General features: G+C 44.1%; 1 protein-coding gene across 1 annotated transcript in view; it reads left to right on the top strand.

The window, feature by feature from the left end:
• Window positions 1-11,340: 11,340 nt before the first annotated feature.
• The window catches only part of LOC141054155 (trypsin inhibitor ClTI-1-like), a 32,603-nt gene continuing 23,837 nt past the window's right edge, over window positions 11,341-20,106 (top strand). The window contains exon 1 of the mRNA XM_073551344.1: window positions 11,341-19,362. Within this exon, the coding sequence (XP_073407445.1) occupies window positions 19,299-19,362 (64 nt within the window). The 5' untranslated portion in view covers window positions 11,341-19,298. The remainder of the gene's footprint in view (window positions 19,363-20,106) is intronic.

Genomic DNA, 20,106 nt, shown 5'->3' on the forward strand with positions numbered 1-20,106 from the left:
CTTATGTGTGCATTTATTTTGAACTGACCTTGGAGATTACATTTTTGTTCTGTCGTCAATGTTAAAGATATTGCGACGGTTTCGTGATTTTAAGGCTATGTTCACACGTTGTGATTTTGCTGCTTTTTTTCTGCACGCAAGACCTGCTCTCTTAGCAGTAAAAAAAAAAGCTGCTTACAAAAAGCAGGTTTTGTTGTGTTTTTACTGTGTTTTTGTTGTTTCCTGTTCATGCTGATAAAGTTTAGTGCCCCAGAAAGAAACCATTTCCTTAAGGTTTTTGCACCAAGAATGCAGAAAAACCTGATGCCTGCATTTTTTGTGGCACTTATTGCTTTCTATGGGTGAAAAAAAACGCTGAAACAAGTGACATGCTGCAGTTTGCAAAAACCCAGCAATTTTCCAAATCGGTCAGGAAAAAAAACTGCATGAGATTTCTGAAATGTCATAGCTTTTGCTGGTACTGAAAAACGCAGCTTAAAATTTGCTTAAAAAACGCAGCAAAAACGTGTGTTGTCACAGTAAAAACAGATTCCATAATTTGAAATCCAACTAGCCTTATCCCAGGAAGTGCATCTAACCATAATGCTAATTTATCCTTTGCAATCCTTACCTGGCTTCTTTTTTTTGTTTTTTATTAATAAAAGCCAAAGCCAGGTTAAAAAAACAAAAAATTGCAGAGCTGCTCTGACAGTTGGCCTCAAATAACATGTAGACCCCTATTTATTGTTTTCATTGTTTATATTTTGGTTAAATGTTGTAGTTTACCTCATCTTTGTCCTTAATTTGACATTTTCTGACACATTTTTTCTCTATCAAATTTAAAGACAAAAGCACCAGGGGAAAAAAATAAATGCACTTTTAAAACACTGGATTTTTTAAAAAAACCTACACTTAGAATTGGCGACAGTCAATTCTGTATGATTTGACATACAAAGTTTGCTTTTTGTTGGAAATGTGAAAATTCTGGAAGATTTTGGACAGAACAGATACCAGTGTAAGATCAACATATTCTTAGTTCTTGTCAGATGATGGATACAGATACAGTCTTTGTCCTTCCCAGAGTATTGTGGGATATATTCTCAAAAGCTGGCCATACGCATGAGATGGCTGTCAACAGAACGATGCTTCTGCCAATCATTCATTGAGAGAGCCACCAACTGACAAGTTGGCCTGCTGCTCATCTCTGGGAGAACGAAGCGACAGTTAGTCGAAAATTGGACATGCTTTGATCAACATCTCCCCCGACCTTCAGTTGTCCGGTCCCCCATGCTCATTAGTTACATAGGTTGAAAAAAGACCTAGGTCTATCAAGTTCAGCCTTTCTCTACCAATTATAAATTCTATGTAACTAAATTATCTATAACTTACAATGATGTGCTGAGGAAGGCACCACCACTTTATTAAAAGTCTGTTGGCAGAACCCATTGATATTGACTGGTTAGCTGACTTTAATCTAATGGGAATGGGGGCCTTTAGACTTACAACTAGAATTGAGCGAAATTGTTTGGGTCCCTGCTTATTCGGCAACCTATGGCGCTTACCGAATAAGCTGCAGAGGGAACCCGGATACAAGGAGCACGCCGCTGATCAGCACCGCATCTGCATGTGTCGTGGCTGTCACAGCACATGCATGGAGAAGCCTGTGTGTTGGGCTGTCTATGCATGTGCTGTGACTGTCACACAACCGCGATAAATGCAGCTGCAGCGCCTGACAGCTGATCAGTCGGTGCAATCCATATATCCGGGTTCCCTCTGCAGCTTACTCGGTAAACACTATAACTTGTCGGATAAGAAGCGATCTGAACAAATTCACTGAACCCTACTTAAAACCAAATCAATCAAAGATTGGTTCCTGGCACCCTGACCATTAAATTTAAAGAGAACCTGTCAGCAGAAATGTTCTGAGTAACCTACAGACAGTGTCAGGTCGGCGCCGTTATACTGATTAACATGATACCTTGGTTGATGAAATCAGTCTTGTGGTTGTTTAATCTGTATTTTCAGTTAATGATAAGGCCCCGTCACACTAAACGATGTCCCAGCGATCCCACCAACGATCTGACATGATGGGATCGCTGGGACATTGTTAGACTGATCGCTGGTGAGCTGTCACATAGACAGCCCCAGCGATCAGGACCAGCGACGCTGGTTTCTATGTAAACGTCGGGTATCCTGGAGCCGCACGACTCCTGGATACCCGCTGTTTACCTTAGAAACCGGCATACACGCTGGCTACCAAGGTAAACATCGGGTATCTAGGAGCTGCGCGACTCCTAGATACCCGACGTTTAAATTAGAAACCAGCGTCCAGCGTCGCTGATCGCTGGTCTCTCGCTGCCACACGCAGCGATGCGTGCTGGTCAGCGGGAGACCAGCGATCGAAAAACGGCCCAGGCGGCTCGAGCACAATCAGCGATAACCGGCAGGGGGGCCGGTCGCTGATCACCGTCACACACAGCGATCTCGCTGGCGAGATCGCTGATGTGTCACAAAATCAACGATCTCGCTAGCGAGATTGCTTAGTGTGACGGGGCCTATATGCTCATGATCCAGGGTGGCCTGGTGGGGGGGGGTCTTCATGTGTTTCTCTGATTAGGTATTCACCAGTATGGCTTCTGACAGGTCACTGATCCCTCACTGACCTGCCCCCTATTTTACAGAATAAATATATACATTTAAAAAAAATAAAATAAAAATCATCACCTCCTGCGGGCAGGCGGCTGTTCTTGCGCTGCAGCATGATCGCATCTATAAGGTGTATTTTTTTTATTTTTTTTATGGTATGCATTAATTCATAAAAAAAAGTCAGTCTGAAAATGGTGCAATCCGATGGCTACTATTAAGCAGGCGCCAATGGTGCCATCTTGGTGGATCACCAATAGCTGCTACTGCGCAGGCGCCGGTGAGCCATCTTGCTAGAGAAAAGAAAAAAAATGTCTCTACTAAGATAGCACCAGCCATGCCTGCGTAGTATGATCTATTGGCGATCCGATATATGCTACTACGCAGGCTCCGGTGGCACCATCTTGGAGGAGGCAAATTTTTTCCCTCTAGCAAGAATCGTGCCTCCTTCTCAGTAGCAGCTGTCGGTTTGCTGATAGCTGCTACTGCCGAGGCTCAGCTGTCGCAAGTTTGACTTTTTTTTTTTTTTCTTTTAATGAATTAAAGTAGATCATAAAAAAGCAATTAAATACACATTATAGATGCAATCATGCTGCAGCGCAGATGCCTGCCTGCAGAAGGTGATTTTTTTTTTACATTTTTTTCACTGAGGGATCGGTGACCTGTCATAAGCCATCAGTATGAATATCTAATCAGAGCCCCACATGAAGACCCCCCCCCCCCCCCCCCCACAGGCCACCACGGAGCACGAGCATATCACTAACTGAAAACTGAAATTAAAGGCTAAGCAGCAACCACAAGATGAATTTCATCAACCCAGGTATCATTATAATCAGCATAACTGCACCGACCTGACACTGTGTAGTTACTGTGTACAGTCCTGCTGATGGGTTCACTTTAAGTACTTTGCCAGCAAAGGAGGCATTCCTATAATTGTTTATTCAGTGACTGCTATACATGGCTATGCTTGGCACTGCAGCTCCATTCTATTGACTTGCTGCAACCCCCCTTCATTCATATGATGAGTTAAGGGCCTGTCACACTAAGCGATATCGCTAGCAATATCGCTATAACGTCACTGGTTTTTGTGACGCTATAGCGATATTGCTCGCGATATCGCTATGTCTGATACTTACCTCCGACCGCTCCCCCGCTGGTTATCGCTGATCGCGCAACAACGTCCTGGACTGTTTCTCGTCGTCAGCTTCCTGTGGAGAGACGAGCGTGGACGCGGGCGGGAGGACGTCAAGATCGCCTAGTGTGACAGGTAAGTAGCGACCCCCGACCCCTGCGATGTCGCTGGTGAGATCTGCCTGTGTGGCAGCTCACTAGCGACCACCTAGCGATGCACCAGCGATCCTGACCGCGTCATATCGTTGGTCGGGATCGCTGGTGCATCGCTAAGTGTGACAGTACCTTTAGGTTAGGTTCACATTGCGTTAACACAGCCCGTTCAACGCATAGCGTTGACGGGCTGCGTTAACGCGATATGCGTTAATGCTATACCGCTAGTGCAGATGCTTCATCAGCGCTAGCGGTGACGAAGCCTCAGACGCTTCAGCCCACGTTCGAGGCTCCGTCACTGAATGACGGCACATCGCGAACGCGTGCCGCTTTACGGCATACGTCGCAATGCCCTCGACATTGGGGCTGAATGGCAGCGTTAACGGTCTGCGTTACACCGCATTTTACCGCAGTGTAAAGCAGTCCATCTAACGGACTGCTATAACGTAATGTGAACCCAGCCTTAGGGTACCGTTACACTTAGCGATACATCAGCGATCCCGACAACGATATGGATCGCTGGTGCATGGCTAAGTGGTCGCTAGTGAGCTGCCACACAGGCAGATCTCACCAGCAACATCGCAGGGGTCGGGGGTCGCTACTTACCTGTCAGACGCGGCGATCCAGACGTCCTCCGCTCGTCGCCACAGCAGGAAGCCCAGCAGGAAGCTGATGACGAGAAATGATCCAGGACATTCTCGCGCGATCAGCGATGAGCAGCGGGGGAGCCGGTCGGAGGTAAGTATCACATGTAGTGATATCGCCAGCAATATCGCTATAACGTCACAAAATCGGTGATGTTACAGCAATATTGCTAGCGATATCGCTTGTGTTTAACGGGGGGCTTTAGGGTGCTGAAATGTGGACCTCAACTCAAATATCAATTGCTTATCTTATCTTAAGTGTAAGTAAGGGTGTAGAAACCCATTTAAGAAGCTAGATGAAAGAATAATAAAACATTTTACCTAAGTTGCTACAAAATAGTTTTCTTTCCAGATTACAAAATCAAGATAATGTAGGATTTGTTCATTAAAGGGACATTATACTGAAGTATTAATACAGTTTTCCTGTCTGAGCCTCTTAAGTGCAGTCTAATGCTCAGACAAGGAATGTCCTTTAGGCCGGGGTCACACTTGCGAGTGTGATTGCGAGCACACGAGTATTTTGCTTCAATATCCGGCACTGCCGCCGGCACTTGGGACTGGAGTGTGCAGCTGCATGAACGCTTCGGTTCGAACCGTTAGGGAGTTATGGATGCAAAATAAGATAATGAAGTCTGTTGCAGAAAAGCATAACTTTGCAATACCAAAAGGATAATTCGAAAAATTAAAAAGTTTAGTTACTTTTTAAGTAATCTGGAACCTAATATTTGCCAGTAAGTACATGTCTGATTGCACTATTCAAAAAACCAAAAAACAAACTCTAGTTGTTGGTAGATTATAGATAAATTGACTGCTGACCCTTGAAACACTTTTTTTTTTCGTGCATGGGAAAATTTCTATTTGAAAATATCAACATACTTGGTCCTTCATACACCTTGAGGGTGTGTGCACACGCTGCGGATTCTGCTGCGGTTCCGCAGTGGATTTGCCCGCTGTGGGTCCGCAGCAGTTTTTGCTGCGGTGTACAGTATCATTATTCCCTATGGGAATAAAAAAAACGCAGTGCAGACGGTGCGGATTTTTCCGCTCGGTTTTCCTGCGGTTTTGAAACCGCAGAAAGAATTGACATGTCAATTCTTCTGCGGATTCCGCTGCGGTTTGCCATCTCCTCCATTGTGGAGATGAAAAACCGCAGGGCAAAACCGCAGGTCTTTTGACCTGCAGATTTACCTGCGGATTTTACAAAATCCGCGCAGCCAAATCCGCACCCCATTCCGCAGCGTGTGCACGTAGCCTAAAAAGCAATCGGTCAAACAATGGTTCAGCTGGCAGCTATCTTACCCAACTTTCCCAAACCTAGGAGCACTTGCTCTGCCAAGTGCCCCAATTAGTGAGCCTGCTGCCAGACATGTCTGTCAGTGAGGCAATTTCAGCTGTTTGAAATTGGACATGCTGTATCCTTATCTCTTACACCATCTTTCAGCCAAAGCCGTCCGTATCGGCAGGTTCAACTGATGTTATTCTAATGTGTATGGGGGCCTTAGTGTTTTCTAAAGCAATGCAATCTGATTGTAGGTGGTTGATCTGCTGCACAGTAAATGCTTGCTTTTAGTTACATTTACTACACAAGGAATAAAGCTATTTGGGCATTGAGGTAGCTCAAATGTTTTTTTTCTGTTCTTCACTGAAATATCATGCAGTGAATATTTGTGCAGTACTTGGATGTACAGTTTATAATGTCCCTTTAAGGCTATGTGCACACACTGCGGATTGGTCTGCGGATATTTATCTGCAGAACCGCAGGTAGAATACCTGCGGTTTTGCCCTGCGGTTTGCCACCTGGACAATGGAATAGGTGGCAAACCGCAGCAGAATCCGCAGAAAGAATTGACATGTCAATTGTTTCTGCGGATTCAAAACCGCAGCTTTTCCACAGTTAAATATCCGCAGCATGTGCACAGCAGAATGTAAATCCCATAGGATAACATGCTACTGTACACTGCTAGCGTGTGCACATAGCCTAATAGTTTCAGGTGTATTGTTTAAGAGTGTTAAAATATTTAACTTTCTAGTCATTAAAAAAGTATAGCTAGTTTCCCTAACATCAGCAATCTGTTTCTTGGCTGATTCTGCCAATACTATTGCAGCTTCCAAAGGAGGATGGATGTCAAACCCCTTAATAGTTTTGGCCATCACACGGATGAGTGAGTGGTAGCCTTTTACAATTAGTGCAGGTACTTGAAATGATTCCATAGTCTTCCATTTCACTGCAAGTAAATTGCTACAGTATTGTACAATAGAATCCTAAAAGCAGATGAATAAGTGAACATTGACACGGCATTTTCCGTATATTTCTGTAGTCAATCTGTGACTGCAGATTCCAAAATCCCAACGGTGTGCCATATGCACACTGTCAGGATTTTCCTCTGCTACCTTGCATCCTGATGTTCCTGTTTCTCTACATTGAAAAGTGAGGAAGAATAATGCAGGAAGATTTGCAAGTTGATATATTACAACCAGTGTGCATATTGTGGTTATGGGATGACACTCGAATAGGTAGCAAAGGGTAATCTTGACATTGTACACTGTTAGGATTCTGCAATCACAGTGACTGCAGCAATTTTATGTTTGGCTTGAAGAAACTATCTTAAGGGTATGTGCACACGTTGCGGATTCTGCTGCATTTTCACAGCGGTTTTGGCCCTGTGGAACCGCAGCAGTTCCGCAGACATGGTACAGTACCATGTTAGCCTATGGCATTTAAAAACCGCTGTGCTCACGCTGCGTTTTTTTCCTCACGGTTTTGCTGCGGTTTACAAACCGCAGCATGTCAATTGTTTGGGCAGATTCCACAGGGGTTTCACACCTTTAGCATAGTAGAGATGTGAAACCGCAGGGCAAAACCGCAGGCTAATCCGCAGGAAAACCGCAGGTCACTTTACCTGCGGATCCGCGCGGAAAAACCCGCAGGTGAGTCCGCAGCGTGTACACATAGCCGAATACCTGTAGATTTGTAACATTTTCCTTTACCGAGGCTACAAAAAATGCTTCTTACTTTTAGAGTAATAAGATCAATGCATTAGGTAGTGTAAAAAGCTGTAACGCTTGTTCTGCTATGGCTTTTTTCTGCCCTCCGTTTAATGGAAATCCTGCCTTGCTCTGCTAGATAATTTGTTGCAACCACACTGTCAAACATTTCAGACTGGTTCAGCTCAAAACCTCATTCGTGCTTACAGCAGAGAGTTGGAAACGTGGTTTTGTATTAGCCTTGCTATACTGTTCTTTATATCTGGCTATACACAAATGATGGCTGTCAGCCAAATGATGGCCGATCGCCAGCTCAGTAGACTCCCAATCACAGAAGTACTCGCTCGGCTGAGAACTCCTGTGTTCCCTATGGGAGAGCCACCAACTGACATGTCAGGCATTGGCTTATCTCAGGGAGAACATTGCGATTGACCGAAATCGGGCATGTGTGATTGACATCTCCCTTGAGCATCAGTTGGCTAGCACCCCTATACACACTAGACCTGTCCTTATCGATGGTTTCAGCCGACACGAGTAGGGAAGAGAAGGCTGCATAGTAATTATTTTTAAAGGGATTGAGCTGTGCAGTTGGATGTCTGTGTTAGGCCGGGATCACACTACAGCGAGATACGGCTGAGTCTCGCAGGTTAAAACCAAGCTCTGGCGCCGGCACTCTGGAGCGGAGCGTGCAGCCGCACAGCAATACATGGAGCTGCACGCTTCGCTCCGGAGTGCCGGTGCCAGAGCTTGGTTTTAACCTGCGAGACTCGGCCGTATCTCGCTGTAGTGTGACTCCGGCCTTAGGGGCACATTCCTGCATGCTGTAGGGCCACTTGTTGAGGTACCCTTTAACACCCAGTAACTATCATGTATAAGTCCTGTTCTGATTAGTAGGATGCATGCATGATGCTTGTTGGGTGTCAGATGGTCGCCTTGACAGCTATCATGCCCAGTATGCGGTAAATGCTACACTGAGTGGAAAGAGTGTTACTTGCGCAAATTCTTTATTCAGGTAGAGATCTGATTGCTTCTTTTTATATAAAAAAACATTTAGTAAATGTATTTTTGGCACTAAATATTTGGCAACCTATCTCTTCTGTGATAAACAGGTCTCAGTAATTTCCACATACAGAAACTTGTTGCACATACTGACAATCTAATAACTGACCCATGTACTAGATAAGAGGAATGAGCAAAGTGACTGAAATTTTCATTTTGGGAGGTAATGCTCTTTAAGTTTTCTAAATTCGTACTAAATTGAGAGCATTTCCCTCTAGCTTTTATAACTCCTGAGTTTTTCTAATCCAGCTGTCACATTAAATGTCCCACTACGTGGACAACCCCTGCTTAATCACTTCAGGGCCTTTAAATTAATAACCATAGGTACTCTTCTCCAGCAGCAGTAGTGTCAGCTCTTGTGTTCCAAGCTGATCACGGTACATTGTTGTGACCTGATTGCTGCAACCAATAATCGCTTTGACAAAATGGTAAACGCTGCACCATCCAGTGGCCACCGTTTGTCTGCAGCAGTCCTATGACACGACAACGTCCTGTCACCTGCCAGGAGTAGCATCTCCGACATTACTGGAACAGAGCCTCTGTGCGTTTAGAGTATACATTATTTTTTATTTTAAATGGGGTCTGAAGTAATTTAGCATATTATACGAATTCTAAAATTAATGAGCTCCTCTATAGTTAATATTTAGTTGGACTTAGGAAAACTCTAAAGAAGGCATTTTAGTGGGGAGTCTATCCAAGGGGTTGTCCATTCTAGCTAATATTTACAATAAATTAGCTATTTCAGCAGAGAGCTAGTATCTCTAGTGGACTGGGTACTACTGCAGTGTGGCACTGCTGCTAGCATGCAATAACACTAATGTCTTGGTAAAGATAAGCACAAAACAGTTTCACATAATCCCCCGCAGTTTTGTTTCTTCAAACACTCCTTATAGAATTGGTGATGGGTTCAGACTTGTGTAATTACCTTTTCAGTGTTTAAAAACAGAAGTACACGCTTACATACAAGTATTTTATAACATGGCAATTGAGATACAGTATCTCTGAGGTTATAATTATTGGAAAGGGGAAACTATGTTCTATACTTGGAAATAAAATCTGATATTTGATATATGCCAAAAAATGTTTGTGGAATGTACTTTTGATATTGTTACTGTTCTCATTTCCACAGTAAAAGCATTGACTTTATATGGGCTTCCAGTTATGTTCTTGACCTGTGTTGTGCTGTGTTTTGCATGTAACGGATATTCATTTAGGACAATCTTGTCATCTCATAGTAGTTGTATTTGTTGACCTGCATAAATCTTCCATGTCCTGCTTTCTGATAAAGGGAATCAACAAATGAATGTTTACTCATGCAAACCATGTACTGACAGGAATGTACATTTGACTCCATGTAACATCTGAGTGGACAGCCTTGTAATAATTTTGTGTATTACTCTTTAACTAGACTGTATAAAGGGCTATTTTAGTGAATGATATCTTGTCAGTCTGTTTTTGTTTTATAATGCTAATATTAATTTTCTTATTTTTGGCTACTTCGTTGATTTATAAAGAAAATTAAAATCTCATTTTTTCTGTACTAAACATTAAATGGGAAACTAACTTTGCCATACAGGTCTAAAATATTTGGCTTCTGGACCAAGATATCAGGAACTGGGACAGCATGAGCAGTAACTATTTGCTATACACACTTACAGCTTAGGTGAGCCACAAAGCTCTCTAGTATTTTATAGCTGTAGAGAAAATATTATACCTAAGGGAGCACCTGGATAAACTGGTTTAAATGGTCAGGTGAAAAGGAAAATGAGTTGTTTGCTGACCAGTGTAGTCATATACATTTTGGGGCAAAATGTGCTACTTTAGACCCTAAATAGAATATTGATGAAAGACTCAAGGACAATTTGCTAAAAGCCAAAAAGTTCATTAGAAAAGGTATGGCTTCACAGAGGAAAAAAGTAAGCCTTTTCACATCTTGCATTTACTGTCCAGTTTTGAGTGGAAAGAGTGTTACTTTCCAGTCTGGATGTTAGACAGACAGTCATTGAATGAACCTGGTTATGGTGAAACTTTTGGCTGTGCCACACAGGGATAGATTAGGTTAATGTGTTGAGGCGATAGGCCAGTCTGAATAAATGCAACTTAACAAATTTATTTCAACCGATATCAAGATATCATGAAACAACACAAACGGAGGGAACTAACAGTGCTGTCAGGATGGACTCCTGGAAACATAATTACCTGTAGGTCTAATACCTATTTTTCAGGATGTCCCTTTTGACAGCACCCTTCAGAATACCAAAGTACCTCCTCAGGGTGGGATAACTGCCTGGAGAACCTTTCTCCCAAAGGCGGTTTGTTGACTAGTTAACATATCTAAAGGCCCCGTCTCACTAAGCAATCTCGGTAGCGAGATCGCTGCTGAGTCACAACTTTTGTGACGTAACGGCGATCTCACCAGCGAGATTGCTGTGTGTGACAGCGATCAGCGAGCGGCCCCCCTGCCGGTATCGCTGATTGCTGCAAGAAATCTCTGGACATTTCTTTGGTCGCTGGTCTCCCGCTGGCCAGCACGCATCGCTGTGTGAGACCAGCGATCAGGTGTAAAAAATAATAAAAAAAATATAGTTATTCTCACCTTCCGACGTCCCGTTCAGCCATCCCGCCTCTCTCCACGCTCCGGTCCCAGTGATCCTTTGCACGAATGACCGCGAGACTTTGTTATCCCGCGAGACCGTGACATCTCGCGGTCATTCATGCAAAGGATCAATGGGACCGGAGCGTGGAGAGAGGCCGGAAGACTGCGCGGGCCATCGGATGGTGAGAATAACTATATTTTTTATTTTGATTCTATTTTTTACAGGATGGCCAGCGATGCCGGGCGCTCGGCATCGCTGTGCTGATCGCTGGTGAAGCTGTCTGTGTGACAGCTCACCAGCGATCACATAGCGACTTACTAGCGATCCAAGTGAATGCTGCAGAGAGATCCAAGAGAATTAGCATGGAGTAATGACCATTAGATTTAGCTGTTAGTAGATCATTAGAGACTTTAGTGAGGGCAGTTTCAGTAGAGTGTAAGGAGCGGAAGTAGGATTGGAGAGGGTCGAGAAGAGAGGCTAGTAGAAAGCCGGTAACCTCTGCAACGTAAAACAAAATATGGAAAAAGTTTTGTTTGGAAGGTGGCAGGTCCAACCATTGTGGCAGGCAGACCCGATATTCCAGGGGTCTTGGTTTCCTCCAAGCAGGTTTTAATAAAGGGCTTAGACCTAGCACCCTAAAAGTCCAGATATCGGCTTTAAGTACATTTTTTGACTATTCACTGGCCACTCACCCATAGGTAGCAAGATTTGTCAGGGCGATTCAGAGGTTACATCCTACTATTAGGCGGTGGGTGCCCCCTTGGGATTTGAATCTGGTTCTTAGAGTCCTCTGCAAAGAGCCTTATTTACCAGGGGAAAAAAGATTTCCATCTCATGATACCAGACCATCAAACGGCGTTTCTTGTGGCTACTACTGCAAAGAGAGTAGGGGAAATTCAGGCCATGTCCTTTCGGGATCTGTATCTTAGGATATGTGAGGATCACAAATTAGACCCCGCTTTCTTACCAAAGGTATTGTCCTGTCAAAATATAATCTCCTGGTTTAGCTTACCCTCCTTTTGTGAAAACCCTTCAAATCAGAAAGAACAGGCCCTACACGTGTTGGATGTTAGACAGACAGTCATTGAATATCTAGAGGCCACTCGTAGTTGGAGACAGGATCCTAACTTCTTTGTCTTATTTGGGGGTAAAACTAAGGGGAACAAAAGCATTTAAAACCACCAATGCAAGATGGATTACCTCAGCAATCTCCCTAGCCTACCAGTCAGAAGGGATAATTCGACACTGTGGATCATCAGCTCCTCCTCACTATGCTCTGTTCCATTGGCCTCATGGACACCGTTCTCTCCTGGTTCTCCTATCTCTCTGACCGCTCCTTTACTGTATCTTTTGCCGGTTCCTCCTCCTCTCACCTTCCCCTTACTGTTGGGGTTCCTCAAGGATCAGTCCTAGTCCCCCTCCTCTTCTCCTTGTACACTGCCCCTATTGGTCAAACAGTAGATTTGGTTTCCAGTACCATCTCTATGCTGATGACACCCAATTATACGCTTCTTCTCCTGACATCACGCCAGCCTTTCTAGAAAACAACGGCGATAGACACAGCGTTTAGACAAACATGTCCTCACTATATCTGAAACTGAACCTGTCGAAGACTGAACTCCTTGTGTTTCCTCCCTCTACTAATGTACCTATACCCGACATTGCCATTTCTGTGTGTGGTTCCACGATTACTCTCCAGCAACATGCCCGCTGTCTTGGGGTCATACTTGACTCCGAGCTTTCCTTTGCCCTCCACATTCGATCACTGGCTCGCTCTTGTCATCTGCACCTCAAAAACATTTCTAGAATTCGACCTTTTCTTACTTTTGAGTCTGCAAAAACTCTTACTGTTTCTCTTATTCATTCTCGTCTCGAGTATTGTAACTCTCTTCTAATCGGTCTCCCTCTTACCAAACTCTCCCCTCTCCAATCTGTCTTGAATGCTGCAGCCAGGATCATATTTCTCACCACTTGTTACACCGATGCCTCTACCTTGTGCCAGTCATTACACTGGCTACCCATCCACTCCAGAATTCAGTATAAACTTATTACCCTCACCCACAAAGCCCTCCATGGCTCAGCACCACCCTACATCTCCTCACTTGTTTCAGTATTCCACCCTACCCGCGCCCTCTGTTCTGCTGATGACCTGAGGTTAGCATCCTCAATAATCAGAACCTCCCACTCCCATCTCCAAGACTTTACACGTGCTGCGCCAATTCTTTGGAATGCACTTCCCAGGTCAATACGATTAGTCCCCAATCCCCACAATTTTAATCGTGCCCTGAAAATGCATTTATTCAGACTGGCCTATCGCCTCAACACATTAACCTAAGCTATCCCTGTGTGGCACAGCCAAAAGTTTCACCATAACCAGGTTCCCCGCATCATGTTCCCACATGCTTTATGCATCCATTAGCCCTCTGTGTCTGTACTGATATACACTTAACATTATGGCTGGTCCATACAATCAGGGCAACTGTTACCACCCACCTTTTCGTGTCTCCCTTTTTTTCCTCATAGATTGTAAGCTTGCGAGCATGGCCCTCGTTCCTCTTGGTATTTGTTATAATCTATGTGATTATTGTTATGCTGTAATGTCTATTGTCTGTACAAATCCCCTCCAAAATGTAAAGTGCTGCGGAATATGTCGGCGCTATAGAAATAAAATTTATTATTATTATTAGCCTGAATTGTGGTTTTGACCTGGTCCAGTAACAGCAAAAGAACAACAAGGTTTACCCGTCCAGGCCTCCAAACAAATACACTATCAGGGTGCAGCGGACTCATATAATAAAGATGGCAACACAGGTGCAAAAATACCAATAAAACAACTGCTTGCAGCCTACCAATACATGATAGTGATAGTGCATTTGTTTGGAGGCCTGGACGGGTAAACCTTGTTGTTCTTTTGCTGTTTTCTATTATTGGAGGATTTTCAAGTCGTCTTTTTGTGCTGTGCTGTATTGGTGTTAGTATTTAGTGTTAGGTACCCGTAAACGTGGAGATCTTTGACGTAGATTACGGGCTCACGTATTTTGGCCAAAATATCAGCTAATACTCCACATTTTTTTTAAATGTGTTTTTTGCACTTTTCATTCGGGGTGCAGCTGGGCCCATTTGGTCTTGTAAACTGCGGTGTCTGTTCACATGGCATGCATTTTGATAGCGCTGGGCAGCCCGCCTGAACTAATAGAAGGGTGCGGTTACTAGGCTGACCTGGATGCTGTGCATGGCCTTAATGTGAACAGCGCCGCATACAAGTTGTTTTGTGCATCAATATACCAGGCAACCACCCCCTCCATGTATTGGTAGGCTGCGAGCAGTTGTTTTATTGGTATTTTTGCACCTGTGTTGCCATCTTTATTATATGAGTCCGCTGCACCCTGATAGTGCATTTGTTTGGAGGCCTGGACGGGTAAACCTTGTTGTTCCTTTGCTGTTTTCTATTATTGGAGGATTTTCAAGTCCTCTTTTTGTGCTGTGCTGTCCTGGTCCAATAACCCCTGAGCTCTCAGGATGTCCCGCTCAGGATCTAAGCTGCTACATGAAGCCTTCCTGGGTTCTAATGAAAGACTGGTCCCTGGTGGATTATATCCTCCCTCTGTGGAACCAGAAGTGATTCCTCCAAAGCCGTAGCCTTTAGCAGTGGGAACCAACGTCTCTTTGGCCAACACAGTGTGATCAGAAGTACCTTTGCCTGATCCTCCTTGATCTTCCTGAGAACCCCTGGAATAAGCGCCATCAGGGGGAAGGCATAAGAAAGAGACATGCTCCACTTCTCAATGCATTAATGGCCTTTAAATTGTCTGATGGATTTAGGAAGAAAAATCTGGCAATTTTTGTATTTTTCCTGGTCGCAAATAAATCTTTGAGGTGTACCCCAGAGATGACACAAGTACTGGAACACTACATCCTTCAGTTCCCATTCCGTCAGCCAGATCTGTCTGCTCAAGTAATCTGCCACAAGGTTTTGGGTCCCTTTGAGATGAACTGCCACCACCGAAAGCCCAGGAAAAAATTTTGAATGCCAGGTCCTAGAGTGCTTGGTGTCTGGGGCCCCCTTGGTGTCACAGGAAAGATACTGTCATTGTCTGACAGGATCTTTACCCGCTGGTAATTTAGCGCTGCCTGATTTCGTCTTAGGGCTTCCCACGTGGCGTAGAGCTCCCTGTAGTTGGATGACTTGGACAGGATCTCTGATGGCCATCTGCCCTGGAGAATCCTTCCCTCCAAGTGTGCTCCCCATCCCCATTTGTTGCCCACTTGTAGTGATCTTCTCACTGCCAGGGATAAAGACATTATTCTATTGATGATTGACATTGATCCCAGACAGGCAAGACTTCCCGCTGCAAGGCTCTCGAGTGGAATTGGGCCCCCCGGACACAAGATATGCAAGCCATCAAGAGGCCTAAGATCTTCATTGCTGACCTGATAGAAGCGCGACTTCTCAGTAACTGTTTGACTCTGTTTCACACTGTCTCCTGTAGTAGGAAGGATGTTCTGCATCTAGAGTCCAGTAGCACACCCAGGAAAATCTTCCTGTTTTCTGGCACAAGTTCCGATTTCTGCCTGTTGATGATCAATCCGAGGTACTCTATGGTGGATATGGTTTTCTCCCTATGATGTCAGAGTTCTTCCGCCGAATTTGCCACCAGGAGAAAGTCCAAATACGGCACTGTGATAATCCCTTGATTCCTTAGGTAGGCTACCATCTCTGACACCAATTTGGTAAATACTCGGGGAGTCGATGCCAGGCCGAATGGAAAGCACTGAAACTGAAAGTGTCAGGTTCGAGTCAGAATCTTTACTGCAAATCTCAAAAATGTTTGGGGTGCTGGGTGAATAGGGACATGGTAATATGCACTTTTTAAGGTTGAGGGTGGGCATAAATGCATCCCTGTCTATAAGGGGAAACTGTAGATTTTTACCGACTCCATTCTGAATCTTTTGTATTTGACCCAACAGTTTAAGAACCTCAAGTTTATTATGGTGCGGGACTCTCCTGATGGTTTTATGAGGGAGGAGGAGTGACCCCCGCCCTCTTCTGCCTGGGGAACCAGGATTATAACAGCCGAGTCAACCAGCTCCCTGAAGTCTGCTAACATGGGAGACTCTGTTGATAAGATACTGGGAGCGATAAACCTTTCGGAGGGGAGGTGCAGTAAACTCTACCGCACAACCCTCTGCTATGGTTCTGAGCACCCACTGATCCTGGGTAATCTGGAATGAATTTGCCTCAAAGCGCTTGAGTCGCCCCCCCCCCCCGATCAGGATGGCGTCATTGCCTCCTTGATCTTGAACTCGACCCAAATAGGGACCCTTTACTCTTCCCTCCTTTGTTGTAGGTTCCTCTACTGGACTTCCCTTAGCTACTGTAATTGAATTGCCTCTGAGAAGGGTCTGGTTTACGAAAGGACTGGTCCCTTTTAAACCTATCTTCAGGAAACCCCTTCTTTTTATCAGAAGCTTTCTGTAAGATGTCATCTAATGCAGGTCTGAACACCCTTAACCCTGAGAAGGGAATAGAGCATAACTTATTTTTCAACACGTCCCCCTACCAGGTTTTCATCCAAATAGCTCTACGGACCGCATTAGACAAAGGGCTATTTCTAGCAGAGAAAGTCACTAATTCAGCAGATGTATCTGCCAAAAAAGCCGTAGCAGAATTCATCATAGGGAGGAAGGCTATGATTTCCTCCCTTGGAGTTTTGTTGATCAAATGCTCCTCCAGTTGCACCATCCATAAAAACATAGACCTGGCACCTGAAGTTGCGACTATGTTGGTTTTGATCAAAGCCGCGGATGTCTACCAAGCTCGTTTCGGGACATTATGCGCCTTTCTGTCCATAGGGTATTTTAGGCTTGAAGAGTCCTCAAAGGGGATGGAAGTCTTCCTGGCGACTGGTACATCAATCTTGTGGACCTCTTCCCAAATCTTAATGTCCTCAGGATCGAAAGGTAGACGATTCTTAAAATTCCATGGTATCACCAAGCGTCTCTCAGCATCCTCCCACTCCTCCAGGACCATAGCACAGATGTGGTCATTCACTGGGAACACACGCTGCTTCTGAGACCCCTGAACATCACATCCTGTTTGGACTACGGCTTTGGGACCTCTTCCACCTGCATCGTATCTCTGATAGCCTGGACTAAGTCATCGTTATCTTCTGAGGCAAACAAATATCTCCTGCCCCGTTCCACATCCTCCGATACTACTTCACCCTCTTCCTCCTGGTTTGACCCCTGGGGATGGGATTCCTACTCTGAGCTCAGTTCTATCTCCCACCGAGGTCTCTTAGCACACGAACCCGGACTGGGAGGTTGCAGATGGGGAAGGCTAGATAAGGACATTTTGACTAGATATGGATGCCTGGACCCTCTTCCCGAATGAGAGACCTCATCTCAGACAGCAGTGATGGCAGTTTTTCTCTCACAACTCTGGTGGTGCAGGTGACACAAAGCATTCTGCCATATGCCTCTGGTAACTTTACATGGCATATAGGGCATCATCTGTTTTTTGCAGAGGCTTTTCCAGACCATTTGGGCATTGGCAGGGGCATAGATGGGGTTCCCTTATCCTGTATCTTGTAGAGAAAATGGGAATAGTCAGGGACCCTGTAATGGGGACGGGACTGTGCACAGCGCACTTACCCTGCAGTCCTGGTTGGTTTTGCCCGGATCCTCCGTAGTGCCTCCTGGAAGTCCTGTGCCACCATGACCTAGGTAACAGCTTTATTACCTGTCTCACCCTTTACTTCCACGTTCCACCCTGGAATGCACGCCGACCACGTGTTCATGCCCCTTACCTGATATTACCGGAAGTACGGAAGTAAGGACATATAAAAAAACATGAAATGAAATGCTTTACTGAATGTAAACCAAGTGTCATTTCATGTCGGGTTGGGGAATTATTTGATAGAAGCCGGCAATTTAATTAGCGGCTATTCTGCTATGAAGAACTCTGTGAAATATAAATATATATATATGTGTGTCACAGTGACATGTATGTACATATATATATATGTATTCTATGTGTATATATCTATTCTTTCGTTTCTTTGTTAAACCTGTCAGTGTGAGTTTACTGTATAGCGCACTGAATTGTCGGCTTTTCTAAAAGACACCTGGTGCGTATTTCTCGCAAGTCACATGTGTGGTCCGTGTGTAATGCGTATTTTTAGCGCACCCATAGACTTGCATTGGCGTATTCCGGGTGTAGTACGCTGACAATCGCAGCATGCTGCGATTGGCACGGTCCATAGAATACGCCCGAGAAATATACGGCTGTTGGGAGCAAACTCATAGAGAATAATTTGTCCGTATGTAATGCGTACTTTTTACGCCTGTCACTCGTCCGTATTCCTCGCCAGTGTGACCCCGGCCTAAGGAGGACTATGGGGAGTGCAGAATATTATATGGAGGATTATACTATATTGAGGACTATTTGGGGCCCATTATACTATAAAAAAGGCTATGTGGGGCCATTATAATATTTTGAGGGCTGTATTGGGGCAATTATACTGTATGTAAGCAATTATAAAGTGAGAAGGGTTATGTGATGTTTATCATACTATGTGGGGGCCATTATACTATATGGAGGGCTAGTGCAGGCGTGAGTAGTAGTGAGTGAGTAGTAGAGGTGTGAGGCCTTTATACTGTATGTAGGTCCATTATTCTGCATAGAGGGCTGTGTGGGAGTCACAGTTGAGGGATCATACTGGGTTGGGGTGAGCATACTTTGTCTTGGCAGTTTGAGGTGGGGTACAGTAGAGTCATTATACTGTGCATGTGGAGGAATTCACCATGGGTATTTTTTTATTTATTTTATTTATTTATTTTGTTTGAGTGGGGCATGATTCGAACTTCTGCTCTCGGGCCCCATCATTTCTATATACCCCCTGATAGAGACACTGACTTGCTATCTGAGTTAGTTATTTAGTAAAGTATGGTGTTGCTTACTGAATTGATGGACATGCTACAAAGGCTGCGCTTACTGTTGTTTTGTGACATCACAGGCTTGTTCTAATGAAGCTGACAAAGGCAGGCACTGGGGAGTTCTATTCTGGAACACAGTGCTGTCCTGAGCAATCAGCTTGGAAGTCAGATGAGAGCAGAAACCATGAAGACTCTGATATTCTCCGCCTTGCTTTTCTACATACTGGCAGCAGGTATGCAGAGGTATTGTTCTCACCCGTAAGAGATAAAAAAGAAAGACTTTAAATTATCATAATATATTATTATAGTGATTTATTGCATGCCTTTTTATGTGGCTTCCAAGTACCAACTGAACAGTTACCAGCTTTGTTAATAAATTTAGGAACCAGGCAGCATACATTTACTTTTACCAATTAATTTAATGGTATAAAATTTGCATGGATTCACTTTTTTACAGAATCCCTGTAGTAATACTTTACTGTTCTCATTACTATGTATGTACAAATGTCAATGTGATTTGAGCCTTTCATAAGTGATTGGATGATGAAAAATGTACTTTATATTCACTGGAGCAAATCTGTTAATGATAACTTCTGTCAGGGACTGTATATTTATGTCGCTTATCCATGTTATGTAAATAAAAGCTTATAACCTGATGTTAAATTCATCCATTGCTTTTATAAATTATTCTTTTGAAAGCTGAAACCCTCCGAAATGTGGTTTAGGTTAAGAAAATAAATTGCCATCAATGCAGAAATATTGATCATTTAATGGACACAGAATGGTCAGATTTTGGCAAGACAAAAGTTTTGTCGGCCACAGAAAGTAATGTGATATTCAAACAAATAATTAACTTAAAATACCAATATATGTTGCATAACATTGGGGAATTAAATTGTGGTGCTATTAGAGTCATAATTAATATTTTGTGTGACTTCCATGAGCTTGAAGGACTGCATCCATGCGGTTCAACAATG

This window comes from Dendrobates tinctorius, unplaced genomic scaffold, assembly GCF_039654945.1.
Source record: "Dendrobates tinctorius isolate UK_male_01 unplaced genomic scaffold, ASM3965494v1 ptg000175l, whole genome shotgun sequence".
In the NCBI taxonomy this organism is placed as follows: domain Eukaryota; kingdom Metazoa; phylum Chordata; class Amphibia; order Anura; family Dendrobatidae; genus Dendrobates; species Dendrobates tinctorius.